At 54.3% G+C, this 20,271-nt stretch overlaps 3 protein-coding genes across 3 annotated transcripts; 2 read left to right on the top strand and 1 right to left on the bottom strand.

The window, feature by feature from the left end:
• Positions 1–3,457: 3,457 nt before the first annotated feature.
• NECAB3 (N-terminal EF-hand calcium binding protein 3) lies at positions 3,458–20,249 on the bottom strand. The gene is made up of 13 exons (XM_006860761.1): positions 20,133–20,249; positions 18,355–18,379; positions 15,534–15,642; positions 14,545–14,570; positions 14,238–14,335; positions 5,987–6,123; positions 5,662–5,777; positions 5,450–5,529; positions 5,309–5,362; positions 4,527–4,639; positions 4,365–4,442; positions 3,598–3,689; positions 3,458–3,489 (listed from the first exon to the last, which is right to left on the bottom strand). Exons 1-13 carry the CDS (start codon positions 20,247–20,249, stop codon positions 3,458–3,460), a joined length of 1,077 nt encoding a protein of 358 aa, XP_006860823.1.
• LOC102825586 (chromosome unknown open reading frame, human C20orf144) lies at positions 7,673–8,775 on the top strand. Its single transcript, XM_006860741.1, has 3 exons — positions 7,673–7,801; positions 8,109–8,135; positions 8,362–8,775. The coding sequence occupies exons 1-3, from the start codon at positions 7,673–7,675 to the stop codon at positions 8,773–8,775; spliced, it is 570 nt and encodes a 189-aa protein (XP_006860803.1).
• Positions 11,938–13,047, top strand: ACTL10 (actin-like 10). Its single transcript, XM_006860740.1, has one exon. The coding sequence runs from the start codon at positions 11,938–11,940 to the stop codon at positions 13,045–13,047; it is 1,110 nt and encodes a 369-aa protein (XP_006860802.1).
• Positions 20,250–20,271: the final 22 nt, after the last annotated feature.

Here is a 20,271-nt window from a genome sequence, read left to right as displayed (position 1 = left end):
GTCCGAGTCAACAGACAGCAACTACCAACCAAGGATGCCTTCCCCTTTGGCATTCTGAGGGTAAAATGTTATCATTTGCATATTGTCCTTAGCATGGAAAGCCCCTGTGGTTGCCATCAGAACATGTTTTGCTGCCCTGCCTGGCTGGGATTTGAGGATTCCTCTTTGTCCCCAGCACCCTGCATAGAGCCTGGTGTCTTGCTCCAGTAGTATTTGTTTTGAGAAGCCTCCATCCAATTGGAGCCTCGCTGATTTCTCAGTCCCTCCATTTCCATCAAAGTTCAGGGAACAATGTTCTAAGTATTCAGGGACCATGGCAGCCATCACAGATTGCCACTGTCTCCTCAGCTCCTGGACTGGCATTGGGCCAGTCCCCAGGACAGGTTTGAGTATGCACAGGTGAGTCACAAGCACAGGTGTGAGGAAGGTGAGCCGGCAGCTTGGCAGGTGCAGTGAGTGGGCTAAAGGGTAGGGCTGGCAGATGTCGGCAGGAGCCCAGGGCTCTCCTGGCTTCAAGACTCCACATGCCTTTGACTTTCACCATTGCCAGCACCTGCCACAAAGCAAGTGCCCAAGTGCTGCTGAATTAGTTGAAGAGCATCAAGCAGGTCATCAAGGGTAAGGATTAGGAAAGGTGGCGCCGCTGGCCTGATGGCTTTGTCATTTCCGTAGTGGACACACACGGCTGGGAAAGAATAAGTGTCAGGGAGGTCTGCCAGAGTTCAGCTGGAGTACGTTTAGGGAGAGTGAGGCTGTCCGGACTGGAAATGAGGTCCAGCCACCCTTCTGGGGAATGGATGGTTTGAGGCTACAAGAGTGGAATCAAGATCGCCAGTGAGGAAGGTACCAATCTGCCAGCCCTGACCTGGGGTCCTCAGGGACCAGTGGGGAAGGAGAGAAGGAAATGAAGGTGGGCTTACAAACAGCAGCAGACAAAAGCATCCATCTAAACTGTAAGAGAAGAAATTTCTGTTTGTTGAAATTATCCACTTGTATTATTTGTTATAGCAGCAATAGCTAACTAAGATAACATCTTAACTATATTGCCTTCTGGTTCATGAACACAGGATATCTTTTTCCATTTATTTAGATATTTAATTTCTTTCTTGAAAAAAAAAAAATAAAGGCTCCAGGATTCCCCCTATAACCTCACAGCCCCGGCCCCAGCCCCCACACCATTCCCCAATCAGGCCCCCTCCTGATTCCCCATTACCTACAAGACAGAGTATCAGCTCCCACTGGCCTGGACTCCAAGCTCACCTCCAGTCCCCATGGTTCCCTTTGGCCCCCTTTGTCCTTAGTACTCTGCTTGTCTGGTGACCCAAACTCATTGTTCCCAGTTCAAACCTAACCCCTTCCTCCAAGAGGCCTGCCCCAGCCCACAGGACATTCACCTCCGTCCCCCACCTCAGTGCCCTCCCAGCACCCCAGGCACCCAGGACATCCTTTTTCTGTTGCCTTTTCGCAGATCCTTCCCAGGTTGGTTTAGGAAAACCTCAGCTGGGAGATTTCAGCCCCTTTGCGCAAGGATGACAAGGAAGCTTCCTGTTCAGGGTTTGTTGCTGCCATTGTTTTCAGAGGATTCTTTAGTTCCAGACAAACTGAGACACAGAAACTGCAGCTGAGGGAACAGCCCTCCTTAAGATGCCTGCAGCACTTTTGAGTAAGCCAGGGTGTCACATCCGGGATAGCATAGCCGCAGCTCTGTGGACAGTCTGTCTCCTGTGGGGTAATGGGGCAGGGCACTGGAGTTCCTAGGCAGGCCCAGCCTAGAGTCTGGCGCCATCTCAGCTATCTTCCTGGCCAAGTCCCCAGGGTCCAGCCAGACCCTACACTGTCAGTGTAAAACTGTCCAGCCACCCCCAGCTTAGAACCTACCAGGGCTTTCTCAGGATGAAATCCCTTTGAGGCCCTAGCTTCACCTTGGTCTGCTCTGTCTTTGCCTTAGCCTCTGCCTCCACCTCAGCCCCACTGGGTGGGCAGGCAGGCTCTCCTCTCCCTCAGAGCCCACACACACTGATCTGCCCGAACTACTACCCCCACCCCACCCCCAGGCTAGGTTAAATGTCATGCTGGGCTCTGTGAGGCCCCGGTCAGGCCGTGCCTCCCTTTAGGGCCCAGGTCCTCCTTGGTCACCTCCCTTCCACATCCCAGCTCCTCCCAACTACTCATAAACCCTGCTGCCATCTAATGGATTCCCACTCCACGGGGTTTCCGAGGCTGTCATCTTGAAGGGAGCAGCTGGGGGGTTTGAACCACTGACTTTTCAGTTGGCACGTGAGCATTTAAACACAGCAGGCTCCTTCTCCCTAGCACAATGATTGGTAAAACCACTGGAAGTGTCTGAGGAAGGGAACAGGTCTTCTCACAGGAATCTGCTGTCTTGGGTGTAAGGCCCAGTTTCCCAGGCCCCCCACCCCTATGTATCACCCCTGATGAATGCTTGGGGTGCTGGGAGGGCACTTGGTGGGGGAAGGACGGGTCTGTCCTGAGGGCTGACACAGTGAAGATACAACCCAGCAGAGAGACCATGTCCCTTATCCCGACAAGACCTCAGAGCTAGGGTTTGTGAGGCTGAGAGGACCCTGAAAACAAGATCCGCCAGGGTGAAGTTCTACTCTCTGCCAGCAGGAGAGCTCGAGAGAAACAGTAAAGAAAGGTTTTCTGGCTTGAGTTCCTGGTCCCACAGCATGGCAGCCTTCCTGCTGAGGAAGACAGAGAAGGCAACACCAGCCAGAGATTGCCACGGCCTTTATTGCCTCTGCACTGGGTCTCGAGCTGGGGGTCAGACGTCTCTGGGGAGCAGATGACTCTGGGTCCAAATTATTGCTACTTGGCAAGGTCACCCTTGGACTTCCTATAGTACCCTGAGTGTGGGTGGGGTGCAAGCATGCAAATTTATGGAAATGACATGCAAAGCAACCCAGGAGGGTCCAGTGGTCCAGTCATGGTGCTGGAATATCCTGGAGCTGCTGGCCTGGGGTGGGGTGGGGGTGGGGGGTAATGGGGTGGTGATAGGAATCCCAGGTCCAGCCTAATCTAGTCCTGTCTCAAGGGTCAGGCCTGGAGGGAGGATAAGTCCCTGAGCATCAGCCACTGGCTGGGGAGGAACATAGCCTGGCCCCAAGACATCAGGAAGAAAGCCAGGTGCCCACTGACAACCAGATGGACTGAGACCCAGAGAGAGAAGGGATCTGTCCTAACACAGCAACAAGGCAGGGGCAGCGCCTAAGCCTGAGACCAGGACGAGGCAGTAATGCCTCAAGGTCAGAGCTACAAGTGACACAATACAGAAAAGGAAACAGAAAGCAAGCAGCCCAGTCCTTGACTCCTGAGCTGAACGACCTCCACCAGCTGGTCTAGAGGAGATGGGGTCTGTGGTCTTGTCTTTCAGGCCTCAGTCCAGAAAGCTCTAGGAGAGGGTCAAGCAGGGCCCTGGGGTCCTCGGTTTGATCAGTCAGACTCCGTTATTCATAATCCACCAGGAGGCTGTGGATCAGAAGTTGGGGGGCCAGGAGTGAGCACAGGTCCACTGCCCCAGCCGGTTCCCAGGACTGGTGTGGCGTGGGGTAGGGGTGGGGGGGTCCTACAGCGCACCTGGGAAGAACACAGTAATGAGGGTGTCCGGGGCCTGCAGGTGATCAATAAGGATGCGCTGGAAGGTCTTGCTGCAGGCTGACTGTTGGTGCCTGGGGAGGGTTAGAGATTCAGGGACTGAGATCAGGACTGTGTGGAGACCTCCCCACTCCCACATAGTCCCACTCCCACATAGTCCCACTGTCTTCATTCAGATATGTCCTTCCTCAGCCTGACTCTGAGCCTCAGCTTCCTCCTCTGTGAAATGAGGACAATCGTTTGAGAAATCAATAAAATGACACTCACAGAGCTTGGTAGAGGCACAACATACATGGCAACAGGAACATTTATGGGGTGCCTACTGGGTACCTGGCACTGTGTTCAGTCAGATCGTTACACATCATCTCATTAAGCCCAGAGGAGGAATTGCTGGTGATGATTGTGTGCGGTCGTCAGTTCCAACTCATAGTGACCCTGTATAGGGTATTCAAAGCTGTAAATCTTTAGGAGAGCAGAAAGCTCCATCTTTCTCCTGTGGAGCGACTGGTAGATTTGAACTGCTGACCTTGTGGTTAGCAGTCCAGCTCGCAATCCACTACGTTACCAGGGCTCCTGGGAGAAACTGTTATCACCCCCATTTTGGAAAGGAGGACAGAAGGGGCTCAGAGAAATTAGGTAACTCACCTGAGGTCACATAGCTAGTGAGTGGAAGCAGTAGAATTTGAACCCAGACCTGCCTGCTTCCAGGGCCCGCTCATAAACACCGGCTGTTCCAGCAGTACTCATACCTTTTCCAAGAGGCCTCGTCCTGCCAGAACTCGTACAGGGTGAAGGAGGTATTGTCCAGCCTCTTCTGTGTAGACACACTGTGAGACCAGAGAGATGGCCTCAACCCCATGCTGCCAAGATACCACCCCAATTCCTTCCTGCTCAGCAGCCTGGGGACTCACTGTAGGCACTGGCTCTGGGCACCTGTGAAATCCACATAGCAGCGCAGGGCACGGTGGAAGTCTTGAAGGGCTGCGTCTGCCACCTGAACCTGCCTCTGGGCCATGAAGATGTGCTGGCAAGAGAGGCAGAACAGGCGATGGGGGCAGGTCTCCTTCCTCCTGCAGCAGCCTGCACCCTAGGGACTCCCTGGGGTTGGGCTCCTGACCTGCCCCCCCCCCCAGCGTCCCTGACTCCATTCTCCTGTCCGCCTCTCCAAGGTCAGTGCCATAGCTCAGTCACTGGACCCTGTCTGCTGCACTGCCACCACCGCCACCTGCCCCCTCCAAGTTTTCGTCCACACTGCCCCAGTTCGGCCTTTCATAAATGCAAACAGGGGACAGTGATACCAGAGGAAAGAAAAGAAAACAAAAAAACCACGAAACCCACTGCCATGTTGATTCCAACTCAAAACAGACTGCTTCGGCCTTCCCAGAATTTTCAGTTAGCAGCTAGGGCTTAACACACTGTGACACCAGGGTTCTTTGATGACAGAGAGGGGCAGTAATTTATGTAGGGTCCCAGAGCAAGGACCAGGATATGGCACCTACCTGCCAAGTCCTGAGGCCTGAGTGAGCACAGAGTGGAGGCCGTGGAGGCCGAATGAGAGTGGCCAAGCCCAGCCGGAGGGTAGGGTGGGGTATGTGCACAATTCAGGAACTGGGGGAGCAGCTGGCACCAGGGCCTCCTCCCTTCATGAACCCCATGCCCCAGACACCCAGCTGCCTGTCCCTCCTGGACTCACTGAGTCTGACCGATTGTCCAGCTCCTCTTCATGCAGGGGCTCCAGCCGGGGGGCCTAGGAGGGACACAGAGTATGGGCCAGGCCCCTGACTCATGCCTGCTTAGAGCCCAGCTGCAGGGCACCCACCACACAGCCACACACCTTGCACTCCAGTTGGTCGATGAGCTCTTGGAGCCGATTGACTTGGAACCGCCACTGCATCTCAGCCTCTGAGATGCACCCTGGGAGTGGGAGTGCATGGGGGGGGGGGGGGGGGGGAGGCAGTCAGGAATCAGGATAAGTTGAGGGAAGAATAGAGGAGGGGGCACAAGGAGCAAGGGGGTGCAGTGCCTCCCGATCCACACACACTGCACCTGGGTCAGAGGGGCTGGACCAGGTGGGTGACCGCCTGACGCTCCTTGGGGCCCTACGCCCTGCCCTGCGGCTGCCACGCGGCCTGCTCAGCACCTCCGCCTTCTCTTCATCCAGCCTAGGGGAAACAGGGTTAGCTCATTGCCCCCAAACCCATGGGGTCAAGGACTGGGGCCCCAGGACTGGCCTCTAAGATATTCAGAATGTGGGCTTCAGGACGCTGAAGGTATAGAATATGACAAAGGCTGAGGGACTTGGAATGTGCGGACGATGGGCATATTCGTCTGCACCCTGAGGTTGATGGTGGGAGGGGGGTACCTCACATACCTCAGGCCACAGGCCTGTGCCTCCAGGATATCTGATGCCCCTTCCAGTGAGTTCTGCAGGGCTTGTAGCTGGCTCACCGTCTCCCGCATCAGGAAGCGAGTCACAAACTGGTCTACCTTGGAGGCCCCTTCATACTCCTGGGAGCAGAAGAGGTACATCCACATTGCCACACCAGGGCAGATATTTCAGTGACTCCAGGAAGGACAGGCAGCTGGGTGTCTGGGGTCATGGGGCTCACGATGGGAGGAGGCCCTGGTGCCAGCTGTTCCCCCACCTCCTTGTCCATGTCAAGAGCAGAGGGGATGAGAATCTGGTACAAGCAGGATTGGGGGACAGAGAGGAAGGGGAGGACCCTGACCTCTCCTGTTCTTAGCCTGGCCCTATCCTGGGAGATGTGGGCCCAGCTCAAAGGCAGCATTTGGTAACTGGGATGCCTGCCTTCTCTGAGTGCCTCAGACCCCTATCTTCTCAGGACCACCATTTTCAGAACAACCCGGAGTCGCAGGGCACACCTAGGCTTGGGGTGAGGGGCAGGTTATAGGGTTTCCAAGGGTCAACTGTGACACACAAGGCAAATGATAGTGTCATTTCCACCAGGTCACCTCAAACCCACAGCTGTGTGTTTAGTCATCCAGTCAGGCACCATGGATTGAGCATCTTGCACTAGCTGCTATAGATAGAGGACAGCTGAGTCACTGTCCTTACACACAGAAACACCAGCATTCACTCCAACCGGCATCACCAGGCTCCTCTAACTCCCTCAACGTCCTGTGCCTCAGTTTCCTCATGCACAAAATGGTCATGATACTAGCTCACTGAGCTGCTGAGAGGCTCCAATGAGCTAATCCCAGGACTCAGACCAATGCCTGGCACATCTGTTCTCAACACAAGAATTGTCATTATTATTTTTGTCAAGCATAACAGTAACTAAGAACTCACCCATTTGTACCTCCAGAAATCGAGATTGCCTGAGAGTGACCTCAAACCTCCCTCCCCACCACCCCCACCACCACACACCCTGAGATGAAGTCTCAACAAGGGGGTCCCAGAGACACCATGTATCAATGACTTCATCTCCTGCCTGTGACCTGCTTCCACTGAGCCATTAGATAAGTCCTCCTGGGCCAGGCTTGTGAGGTGGGAAGCAGGGACACAGGGGACAACTGGGGTTTCTATCCTGCCTTCAAACCTGGCCCTTTCTGGCCATGCTCTGAGCTCCCTGAAATCCTTCCAGTAAATTCCCTTTTTTGGCACTCATGATGATTGATCAGTTTCTGATGGTTGCAGCCCAATAATTACCCACTCTGTGCCAGGCACTAGTTGAAGCAGAATCTCATTTAATCCCCCTGAGAACTTATTGGAACCACACTGACCCCATTTGCACAGAAGAGAGATGCCTTAAGGTTCATTACATTGGTCCAAATCACATAGTAAGTGGCAGAGCCAGGATTCAAATCTCTGCTCACCACTAAATATCACCTTGTTTGTGTTCACTAGGCCCAATGTAACAAACACAGCAAATAGAGATGAGATTCACCTGTGGGTTCCGGGAGGAGGCAATCAGAACCTGAACTCAATGAAGTCACAATGTGGCATCCCTAGGGCAGGGCTGAGTCAGAGGGGCTTGGATAGAGGGTAGGTCAGACGTAGCATGGGCTGTGGCCCACAGTGGTGACTGGCCCTGCCATGGGAAACATCAGTTGCCACAAGAGGACCAAAATGCCCAAACAGGCCAAGGAGAAGCCACTAGACGTGGATACGGCCTGGCAGAAGCAGGACTTTTCCAGCAACTACTCGAAGAAGAAGAAATCAATCGTAAGTGCCAAGTGGACAGTGGGCATGAAGGGGAATCTGGACAAGTGAGCAGGAAGGAATGCTATAGAAAGGCAGACCTTATGGGCAGAAACCTAGGATCTTGAAAGGGGTCAGGATCCTTATCAAGTGAGTGTTGCAAGAGTCCACGAGTGTGAATGGGAGTCCTAAAAGCCCAGAAGGGAAGGCAGGGATCGCTGAAGCCAGGAGCAGGACAAGCCTTGGAAGCCCAGAATGGTGGGCAAGAGATTATCCTAGCCCTAGTTGGTCCCACTGGGAATTCTCTTACTCCCTCATTCCCCCTCTTCAGGTGGTCCTGAACACTCGGCTGGCTGGGGTGGGTGAGGGTCCCTGGCATCTAGGCTGGTAGGTAGGGGGGAATCCCATAAACATGGATGGAAAGGGGTTTCAGGAAGTAGATCTGGAGTGACAGAACAGGATGGCGCCAAGCAGGGAAGGTGTGCTTCTGTGGGACCTGAAACGGTGGGTTCTCAGGAACATGGAAGGGTGGTGTGGGTCTCCCCGGGCGTGCTCTTTCCCGTTAACAACGCCATCCTCCCTAGACCAAGATCGTGATTGTTTCCCTGGACAAGCGGCAGCCGCGAGCTGAGGCAACAGCAGACCCCGGTGCGCGGGCCAGGAAGTCCGCGGAGGACGCGACCCACCCTCCGAGGGGCAGCCCAGTGCCGCCGCCCATGCTGCGAGGAGCCGGCGACAGCGGGGAGCGGCGCGAGGGAGCGCGTGCCCGGGAGATGAAAAAGATCCTGCTTTTGCTGCTGCTGCAGGACACGCGGCTGCAGGGGGAGGGGCGCCGCACAGCTGGGGGCGGAGCTGGGGCCAGCACTGGCTCCGGCAACGCAACCAACGCCGAGCAGAGTTGGCAGCGGCTGTATACGCGCCTGCTGAGCGAAAGCCAGGACGACTGGGCAGAGGAGCAGCCGCGCAAGAGGCGCCGCGGCCCACATCGGCGGCCCTGAGCACCCTGCCGGCCCCGCACAATAAAGAGCGCATAACAACCTTGGCGCCTGCTAGCTCTGTCCGAGGCGTCGGGGTGCCGAGGCGGGAAGGTAGGAGTGATACTGAGGCCCAGAGCGAGACAGGGATGAACTGGACGCTCTGAAGGCAAAGTAACATGAATAATTTGGAGCCAGGGTCGTCTTTACTGCCTCCCTTACTTGTGACTCAAGGGTCAGAACCCCTCACCCGAAAGGAGCAGGGAACACTCAAACCACAGTGCCCCCTCCACTGTCTTTGGTCTTCCCTCACCACAGGCTGGTCAGATTCTTGAAGGTATGCAGACCACACTGGGCGAAGTGCTGCTCCAAGCATATTGTTGTTAAGTGCTGTCGAGGCGGTTCCGACCGACCCATAGCGACACTGTATAGAGTTTCCAAGGAGCACTGGTGAGCTTGAACCACCAACCTTGCAGTTCAAACTGACTTCGCAGTCTGGTGCATTAACCCATTAACCCATGGCGCCACATCAGGACTCAACTCCCAGCATAAGGTTGGCCATTTCGAAGGGTTCCAAACGTTCCAAAATTACTTTCCGCTGAGGGAGGAAGCCCAGACAAACAGCCACCATTCTGTGGAGGGGCTGTCAGCTGCGGTCAAGCCGGACACTCTGCCTGTGACAAGGCACCAGAGAAAAGGTCCGAGTCCCTGGGATCCCACCGCCCAATTCTACTCCACTCTGTTGGTCGTCCCCAAGCGCCAAACCCCAGATTCAGCACTTGTCTTCCAACCTATCCTGTGCTATCTTCTCCCCCACACTGCAGATAAAGCTTCCTTTCGAACCACTTATTTGGTCAAGGCAGGTCATCCCCCTGCTCATAAGCCTCCACTGGCGTCCCATCACCATCAGAAAAAAACCTAGTCCCCAGCCTCAGTCTTCCCTAGGACCTCTCAGTGCCTGCCTTATTCAACCTTTGATCTGGCCATATTGACACTTGGGGTCACCCCACGTGATTCTTGGCCTGCTTTCTGTGGGGAGGACCCAGCAGTCTCTCCACACTCTCCTAGGTCTCAAAGCTGGCTCTAGACGCTAGTGCAGCCCCAGCCTGCCAAACCTGCAGCTTTCCTCCCCACTGTACATTGGTACCCAGCCTCAGGCTGACAATCAGACACCTTTGGGGAGAAAGGCAGCAGAGGTTAAGGTCCTGGCTCACTATAACCACAAGCCCAGCCTCTCCTGCAAATGGCCCTTCATGACAGTCCTCCCACATCATCTGGATCAGGCTGCAGGTGGTAGAATTCATCTCATCTTTCCCAAGCTGGCCCAACCAGCCCCTTCTTTGAATCTGAAAGTCAGAAGCTCTAAGAGGCCATGTTTTCTACATGAACATCCACAGGCTTGAGCCAGCCTATTTCTGTCTCATCTCTGTCTACCTATGTACAGAAACAGTGCACATCCTGGGTGCCCTACAGTCCCTGTGATCAGACCCTGGTTCTGGTTCTGGTCTGTTCCTGAGATTTGACTTCACTTTTGCCCTTAGCATCTATGTTGTTATTGTTAAGTACCTTCGAGTCGACTCTGACGCATAGCAACCCTGTGTAGGGTTTCCAAGGAGTGGCTAGTGAGCTTGAACTGCTGCTCACCAATGCATTAACACACAGCACCACTCCAAGACTCCCAGTATCTATGTTGTTGTTGTTAAGTACCATGGAGTTGGCTCCGACTCATAGTGATCCTGCACAGGATTCCCGAGGCTGTACATCTTTATAGGAGCAGAAAGCCTCATCTTTCACCCATGGGATGGCTCATAGTTTCGAACTGCCGACCTTGAGGTTAGCAGCCCGATTCATAACCACTATGCTACCAGAGCTATATCTATAAGACATACAAAATCATTGTAAATAAGCTTATTTTCGTTTAAGTTCACCCAAGAAGGTCTTTACTTGCAACTGAAATTGTCCTAAGTTGCTTCTTTTCTGTGTGTAAGGCTTATTACCACCCACCAGTGCAATAAGAACCCTCGGCCAGGGTGGCACTGTTAGCTTCAGAACTGAGTCACAAACCCAAGCCCACTGAGTCCACACATGGAAGCTGTGAGGGTGAAATCGATGTGCTCTGTCTGGACCTCAGGGCCGAGGGCACACAACTTCTCAGAGTGGCTGTGGATCTCCAGTCTCTTCAATAAGAGGGAGTGAGCAGCACATCAGGTGACCTGAAGTGGTTTGGAGGAGGAATTGGATTGGGTTTGCTGGGCAGCTGAAGCCAGACCCTTGGATGCCACAATCACTGCCGTTGACCCTGTGACATGAAAAAGGCATGAAAAAGGATGGGTCCCGGGAGCTTTCTTGGGGGAGGTGGCTGTGGAAGCTGGTGCTGATGACTGAGGTCACAATGAGTCCAATCCAAGTTCTTTTCTTCCTTCTCTGGTTATCCCTCCTACCTCCACAGTCAAGAACTACTTCAGCCAAGCCCAAGTGAAAGGTGCCAGGAAACCACCTGGGGCTCAAGGGCTGGAATAGACTCCGGAGTCTCCAAGGGGTTATGTATGTATAGAAGACATTGCCACAGGCAGGCCCATTCATTTCCAGGGTTCTGCTGCTCCTGGTAGCCTCTCAAATATCTAAAAGGATTCTGTCTGTTCCTCTCATCATCCACCTCAGCAGAGGCTGCGAGGGCAGGACCACACAACCGAGGCGAGTCCTGAGAGAGTGGCACAAGAGCATAGCAGATGGAGTCTTGAACCAGAGGACAAGAAACGAAGAGACTAACACTTCATCCAGAGGCGGGGCTTCAGGTTCTGGAGCGGAGCTAAGAGCTGAAAAGCTTTGGCCAGCCAGAAGTAGTAAGAGGTGGAACCTCAGGATCAGAGGGCGGAGTCCAGACTGAAAGAGACGACTTCATCCAGCCCAGAAAAGAAGGTACTTAGACCCAGGAGGCCGAGCCAAGAGCTGAAAAGTGGAATCTTTAGCTAAACCAGCGAAAGCGGAGAGTCTGGCAGACAAGGTGCAGGAGGAGCGGGGCCTCACGCCAGAGGGTGGAGCCAAAGTCTTAAAAGGCTTATTAGTCTCACCAGCCGCCCACAGAGAAGGCGGAGCCCAACCTCGCCCCAAGGAAGTTGCAACCTCTGCAGCCGGGTGGGGCAGGTCCCGAAGGTGGCGACCGAGTCGGGAAGCCGCGGGCCGGCCATGTTGGGCCGCATCGCGTTGGTAGTGGACCAGGGATCAGGCTTCACCAAGGCGGGTTTCGCGGGCGAGCACCAGCCGCGCCTGATGCTGAAGAGCTCCAGTCTGGTGCCCAGCTGGGACCGACCTGTGCTGCCCGGCACGCCGGGCTGCGAACTGGCGGGCGGTGTGGCGCGGGCGCACCCCATCAAGCACGGTGTGGTGGTGGACTGGGAAGCGCTGGAAGGGCTGTGGGAGCGCCTGCTGGTAGGCGGCCTGCGAGTGTACCCAGAACAGTGGCCCGTGCTGGTGAGCGACTCGCCGTCGGCCCCGCCCGCGAGCCGTGAGAAGGTGACCGAGTTGCTATTCGAGACCCTGGCAGTGCCTGCGTGCCACTTGGCCAGTACCGCGTTATTGGCGCTCTGCTCCACAGGCGCACTAAGCGGGCTGGCCGTGGAGGCCGGCGCGGGCGTGTGTCACGCCACACCCATCTACGCGGGCCACTCATGGCAGGAGGCCACCTTCCGACTAGACGTGGCAGGTACCACTCTGTCTCGCTACCTGCGGGACCTACTAGAAGCAGCGTGCCCGGATCTCCGGCTGCAGACCTTGCCTCGCAAGGCCATCACACAGCTCAAGAAGCGCTACTGCTATGTGTCGCTGGACTTCGAGCGTGACCTCCGGAACCCTGCCTGCCATCAGCATGCCAGCTTCTTCATAGGCAACGGCCGCTCGATCCACCTCAGCAGCGAGCGCTTCCGCTGCCCTGAGCCCATCTTCCAGCCGAGTCTTCTGGGCCTCACTGAGCCAGGACTTCCCGCCCTGGCCTTCCGGGCACTGCAGAAGATTCCTGCAACACTGCGGAAACGCCTGGCTGACACCGTGGTGCTGGCCGGTGGCTCCACACTTTTCCCTGGCTTCACTGAGCGCTTGGACCTGGAGCTGGAGGCCCAGTGCCGGCGGCACGGTTATGGGGCTTTGCGGCCACGTTTGGTGGCCACGCCTGGGCGCGGCACAGCTGTGTGGACAGGTGGCTCCATGGTGGCCTCTCTGAGCTCCTTCCAATGTAGCTGGATGACCCGGGCCATGTACCAAGAATATGGGTCTAAGCTAGTGCACGAAGTGTTCAACTGAGTCATGTTCGACTGGCCTTGAGAAGTGGGGCCTTGAGAAGGCACTGAGGCGGAGCTGAAGCTCTGCTAAAGACATGGAGCACCAGATAAAAAAAGAGTCTCAACAGTTTGGCGCTGGCAGTCTTGGCGTGGTGACCCTGCCCACTCAGGTTCAATGGGAGGCAGTGGGCCTCTGGGGTCCTCAGCTTTGATCTGCAGTTTGAATCCTCCCTAATCAGTGCTAGTTTAGAAAAGGCAAGTCCAGCTGCTCCCCACAAGGTCACAATTGTTTCAATGGCAAAAAATGAAGGCAATGCCCCATTTGTGCCCAGGCTACAGATATGGACGTCCCTGCAACATGCCAATCCTTTCATGTTCCATTTGGGTGCCAGACTCCATGGTGTGACCCTTTGAAAAGCCACTAGATCCCATGTGAAAGCCACCAGAAAAGGAAGCCCTGTCCCCAGCTGTCTGCTCATGGGACTGATGACTCTTTGGGGGGGGGGGGGGGGCTCAGTTTCCCCTTCTCTAAAATGTGGAGTCAGACGCAATCCCAGGCCTGCCCCAAGTTTCCCTCCCTCACATTCCCTTCTATGAGCTATGGAGTAAAGGGAAGTGGAGACATTTTTTGTTAAGAAGGCACAAAGACCACAAAGCTTGTGGTCTTTTTGAAGTCACTACCCAAGGACCTGGAGTCCTGTTTCTGCTTGCACACACACATGTACACACGTGTTCACAAACATATGGGTGCACACTGACCTGCCTACTCATATCCTTAAGCCAGGTTCCTTCCCACTATGCTCTCTATACCAGTACAAGCCTGTGGATGTGTGTGGGCACAGATCCCCCATCTTAGACTCTCTGTGCTGGGTGCCGGGCTGACACCCACAGCAGGTAGATCCGGCCGAGAATCAAAACAGCCACAGCAGCTGCAGGTATTAAATGCCTACTATGTGCCAGGTACAGTCCTGGGTACTGGGAATAGAGCAGAGAACAACACAAAAATCCTTGCCTTCTTCATTTCATTGTCACAACACATTTATGAAGGCAGATTCTATTATTTAATATCTCCACTTTACTGATGGGGAAGCAGAGGCCCTGACAGGTAAAGTTGCATGGCTAAGGATGTCAGAACTTGAACCTGCGACTTTAGCTCTATAGCCCCGAGCCTCACTTGGGCCCTCCTACCTCCTCATCCATCTCTCCACTCACCAATTTGGTTGTGTCCATGGCAGTAAGCACGGCTCGGTTCAGTGACTCCAGTGCAGCCAGCACGGGTCTGTAGACACCCAGGTGTTCTGAGAAGTAGTCTGCGGGCAGAGGAAGTGTTTAAGGGTTCCTGGACCCCCCTCCACCCATTTACCTAACTTGCCCTGATTCGGGTTACCTGGAATTCCTGGTCCAACCTGTACTCAGAAACCAAGCAGGCCCCCTCTCCTGAGTCCTGCCCATCAGGAGATCAGTCACCTAATCCCCACCCAGGGGTCCCAAGAGAAAAGAGCACATATGACCTACTCACCACATAGTCTCTCTGTCTCCAAGTTGCTGTAAGGAAAAGAGAAGGTGTCCTTCAGACGCTTAGACTTGGGCCTGGGGAGATGGGCTTTGAAGCCAATATTTCCCCTTGTCCTTGCCCAATAGGAGGTGACTTCTGCCTCCGTCCAAGCTGTTATTCAGTGGGCAGGAGGCACTGGGACTGTGGAGGTGAGAACTGAAGGTATCACTGGCCCCTTCAAACACTCTGAGGCCAAAGACTCAGATTCACTTGTGGCCTCCAAGAGCATGAAGGCTATGGGGAGCTGGATGTAGGCAAAGGCCAGACAGTTGGTCAGAGTTGTGAAGAGGACTCCATGTCTGGGGAAGTCCGGGCGAGGCATGGGCATTACTTGGTAGGTCAGAGAGGGCTTCCTAGAGGAGGGACTGTCTAACCAAGGCCTTGAAGAATGAGGAATTTGACTCTCAGTCTACAGGAAAACTGTAAACTAATAAGAGTCAGCCCAAATCTCAGAAAATGCTGACCCCAAAAGCCCAGAGTTTATCCTGAGATTGGGGACGGGGAGGGAGAGAGGAGGAGCAGCTGTCTGTGCACCCATGTGAGGAAGCATGTGGAGAGTGCATGCCCATGCCAAGGTATGTAGATATGAGAGCCCCCATGGAAAGGTATTGGTATGTTCGTGCACGGTGTGCTCCCATAGGTGGAAGCAGGCAGGGCCCTAGCTGTCCCCAAGTATCCTCTGGTTCCCTTGGGAAGCAGAAAAGAGGAGTGCCTGAGGCTGAGCCATGGGTGGTGACTCAGGTCTATCTATTTTGGGGTTCCAGCTAGAAGCAATGTGGTGGGCAAGATGGAGCTGGGAAACGGGGGAGCGGGTAAATCTGGCACCAAGCCTTGGCAGCACCGCTCCCTTCCTGACCTCAATAAGGAACCAAGGCAGTAGTGGACACAGTGGGGTTTGGACACCTTGGCCTCTCACCCACCCACAGCTCAGCCAGTCCCCCTTCCACACTCACTCAGTGGGATGCCCATCGATGCCGCTGAACAGCTCTCGCAGCTCCCCTGGGCTGAGAACCCCATCAGCAAAGTAATTCTGGAATTCCTCAAATGATAGCTTACCGTCATCTGGGGGGAGGGGGAGGGAGACAGGGAGCAGGATCACTACCCCAGCTTCCTGACTGCACCTCTACACCAGGTCCAGACCCCCCAAATGCCTTGTGGCATGTCACAAGCACCCAACAAGGTAGGATGGGATTCTGACCTCTGTGGAAACCTGGTTGTTAGGAACAAAAGAGCAAGGCCCACCAGAGGTGCCCAGCGAAGGGAGCAGTACCCATCCAACGGACAGGGCAGTATGCACCTGGCATTGGGTAGGAACTCAGTAAATGTTTTGTCAAATGAAGGATGAACAGCCTGGGGCAGGCAGGGTCTAGACATCACTCAGGAGGACATGGCGACTGACTGTCCCACAGTGAGGGAGTCAGGCTCACTTTCGGGGGGAAGAATAACCTCCATGCTCTGGAGGATCCCAGGCATGGGAGATCTTCCTGACAGTGAAGTGTCTGTCAACAGCAACAGACTAACTCAGGAGGAAAGGAGCTCCCAATCACAGGTGGCATGTGAGCAGGCTGAGCGCCCTGGAGTGATGCTATGGATTGAGTCTTCTTCCCTAAAAATAAGTGTTCTGAAGCCTGTGGCTATACGAATATGCATCACTTAATGTCCACGCTATGTTCTGTGCAACGGTGTTATGTGATTTGGACACGGTATGAACACCACATTAAAGCCTTATGGGAAGCCACTTGCAGTTGTCCTCATTATTACTGCTCTGCGGGAGCTGGAGGAGGAGACTGGAGGAGCAGCAATGGAGGTGCCTGAGAGGGCGGGGGCGGAAACAGACTGTGCCCAGCCCCACTGGATATTCTGGTTACCTGAGCAGCCGCTGCCACCTGCCCACCAGACAAAACCTGAGACATCCTCTACCTTACCTGCTGGTATCCCACCCGAAGTCTAATGCTACAAGGGTCTGGGTTTGGGGGGCCTTTGTTGTTGTCAAGTCTGTTCAGACTCATAGTACAGTGTTTCTGTGGAGCGGCTGGTGAGTTTAAACTGCCAACCTTGTGGTTAATTGTGCAGTGCTTATCCTACAGCGCCACACCAGAACTCTTTAAAACCATTAAAAACATATATTTTTTTAACTTGCCATCAAGTCGATTACAATTCACTGTGGTTCTCTAGGACAGAGGTGAAGTGTTCCCTAAGGTTTCGAAGACTCTGGTATATTCAGAAGCAGACTATGTCTTTCCCCCCCAGAGTGGTGACTGAGTTTGAACCACCAAACTTTTGGTTAGCAGCTACACACGTAACCCTCAGTACTTCTTTAAAATCATTAAAGGAACAGAACGAACAAAAGGAGAGCTGCTTTCCCTTTAAAAACTAAAACAAAGCCTTATGGGACCTAGGGACAAGGGAGCTTCAACAGTTCACAGAAAAATTATATTATCTTTTAATTCCATTTCCCACAAACTTTTGAACGCCTCTTCGCATGTGGTTAGACATTACCAGAACAGGCTGACTTTAAAGGTCCCAGATCTGTAGTCTATGAGGCTTGATTAGTATAGGGCTCATCTTGAGTCAATCTCTTCTGAGATATAAAAAAGAAGAAACAAGTCAAGATGGGGGAAGACCGATGCCAGGTCACATGCAGATCTCCAAGGAACCAGGAGGCAAGCTGGAGACAAGGACCTTCCTTCAGAGTCAATACAGAAAGCCTTTCCCTCAAGCCAGCACCCTGAATTTAGACTTCTAGCCTTCTACACTAGGCTAGAAGGAAATTAAATTCTGTTTGTGAAGACCATTGTGATAGTTCTATTATAGCAGCTCTAGAAAACTAACATAACTGGGTGATCAAAGATACTGGGAGTATGGTCTGAATAAGCAGCTGATGGGAAGCAGAGCTGGGGGAGGGTCTGAGCATCACCAGACCACGTGGGTTAGGACAGACAGGGGCTCCATCAACTTGAAGAGATGCAAGCAGAAAGGACAAGAAGTAGGGGACATGATCCTGTCTCAGGGAGCATGAAACACAAAATGGGGTGAAGACTCCAGATGTGAGTGAACTCCAAGCCGATTGGCTGTCTCAGCTCGGATTCTTAACTGGCCAATCAGGATACAGTGTGTGGCTATGGGCAGCAACCTGTTGCTGGGCTCCCCATGGGTTCCTGCTTTGTTTTCCAAGAGAAGGAGGGGCTGACTCCCTGGACACTGGATACAGCTTTATTTGGGTTCAATTCTATCATCAGACCCCTCCTTGGATGTAGATGATTGGTTCATAAGGCAAGTTACCAAACCCTCTAGAATATCGAAAAGTAAACTGGCACCCCCTCCCAGGACCTCATCTCCATTACCCCACCCCTGTCAGTCTCTCACAAAGGGAGCCTGGGTCACATGACCTGGGTTCAAGGGCTGTGACCTCAAGCAACCGTGTCATCTCTCTAGGCGGAGCTGATGGTTGTGAGGACCACACAAGCTCATGGATGGGAAGAGCCTACCACTGCCTAAGGTACTCTGAGGATAAGCCTTCCTCCCCTCATAGGCCAAACCACATTTCCTCCCAGGGCCATCCTAGCAAACTTGGCTGACACTGTACTTCTTTGGGTAAGGATGCCTTGATTGATTCTCCCAATTCAGGCCTCCCCAAGATTTGTCTCCACTCTAGATGGTGCTTCCCAATCCCCTCTGCACCCCCCACCTGCCTCCACCTCCCCCGATTTTCCTCTGGGCCTCCCTGATGTCCCTCTATCCCCACCATGGGGACCCAGAGGAAGCCACACTCACCATTCTTGTCTGCTCTTCGGAAAACCTAGAGAACAAAGAGGTGTGGGTAGAAGCTGTGAGTGGCCCCCACCCAACCTGACAGGGCCACAGATGGCCTGCCTGCCCCCTGCCTGGTCTTTCCTCCAGCCCAGCCAGTTCGCAACACCCTGCCCAGCAGGGGGTGGGGGGCACAGGAAGAGCACACAGCGGGTCCTACTGCTTGTTCTCTTCTCCTTGGGAGCCGGGCCTCATAGGGGGTGCTCCAGCTAGCTCCCTGCACCCCCACTTCCCACACCAAGTCAGCCAGAATTCTGACGCATCAGCCGCTGGCACAGCCCCAGCCTTAAGAAGGCTGGGGAGATGGGCCAAGATGTAGCCTGAGGATCCTAGGCACCTGTCCCAGACCTGAACCCCAAACTCTGTTATGTGGCTTTGGTATGCCCCCCAGACCCTACCCTCTCTGCACTGTTTCCATGGGTGCTTGTTGAAGACCCTGACCAGTAGGGCAATGACCAGGCCTTCTTTGCTGGTGCCTCAGTTTTCCCCGATAGCAGGAGGCAGAAGCAGCCTGGCCTTAACCTTCTAGGAAGGGACCAACTTAGTGGAGGGCCTTGGGTAGGCGTGCATGTTTGATGGGTAGTAAAAATGGCGAAAGGCAGGAGTGGGCAGGTTGAATTTACGGAGAAGCAGAAATGAAGGACAACAACAGAGGCAGAGAGGGAGGAACATTCTCTGCCTCTCCCAGAGACCAGAAACTCCCAGAGTAGCCCAGCCAAGGGGTGACCAGCAGGCCACAATAAGGAAGGCCAGGTCAGTCCTAGACAGAGAATCGTCATGAGGCTTCTGGGACTGAATGGCACCTTTTTCAGCTGCTTTCACAGGGAGAGTGAGATTCAGGGATGAATCTAATCCCGGGTCAGGCACCTAGTTCAGAGAAGGTTTGCCATTGGCTCAGAGTCACACAGCAGCCCAGTGTGGCCTGGCAGAAGTAAATGGAGACACTGGGGAGAAAGGCATATCTGGACATAGGACACCTAGGGTGGCACCCTAACATGCCTCTGCCTCCATGTGTAACCTCAGGTCATGGTTTCTGTATTTGGGAAGCAAGAAGTCCTTTTCATCCAGAAGGACTGCGATCAAGGTGCTGAGTCACTGGGGACAGTGGGGAGGGGGCACGAACCTCTGAGAGTGGGGAGTGAGAGAGTCAGGACCCAGCTTGGAGTGGAGATAAAGCACAGGAAGGGGCTCAGGGCTGTGAATGAGGCTGGCCATGCTGCTGCCTGTGGGGAGTTGCAGGGTCACCATGCCCCATAGGAGGGATACCGAGCTCATGGATAGTTGTGGACAATCCTGAACAACTGGGGAACCCATGGCCCCTGAGTGGGAGACAGCTATGCTCCCAGGCTTCCCCACCCCAGTGCAGCCCAATCTGAGGCTGGCATACAGCTGCTGACAGTCCCCACTCCCTCCAGATACACAGATGAGCTGGGGTTGCAGATGGGGGCAGCAGGGGCAGTGACCAGAGAGATAGAGTAAGAGACACAGAACAAGGGGCACAAAGGCAGTGAGACAGGGCTGCTGGAGACATAAGAAATAGAAAAGCAGGACCAGAGAGAGATAGTGAGACAGACTCAGAGAGACCTGGGGGCCCAGACGATGCCCTAAGTGACAGAGACAGACAAGCAAAGAGAGAGACGCAAAGACGGAGACAAGAGGAGACAGAGAGCCCTAGCGAGATACAGGGAAAGAGGCAGAGACTTGGAGAGACAGAAACAATCCAGGGGCCGATCCCTACTCACATCCTGGAAGAGCGCGTGTCCAGCGGGCCTGGCGTCGGGGGCGGGCGCGGGGGGCCTTGGACGCTCCGGAGCAGGGGGCCGGAGAAGGCACACGGTGAGCAGCCCCGCGCACGCCATCGCGACGCCACTCGCTCGGCTC

Source organism: Chrysochloris asiatica, unplaced genomic scaffold, assembly GCF_000296735.1.
Source record: "Chrysochloris asiatica unplaced genomic scaffold, ChrAsi1.0 scaffold00039, whole genome shotgun sequence".
Lineage (NCBI taxonomy): Eukaryota > Metazoa > Chordata > Mammalia > Afrosoricida > Chrysochloridae > Chrysochloris > Chrysochloris asiatica.
Note: the sequence above shows the minus strand (reverse complement) of the source record. Positions and strands in the feature narration are given on the sequence as shown.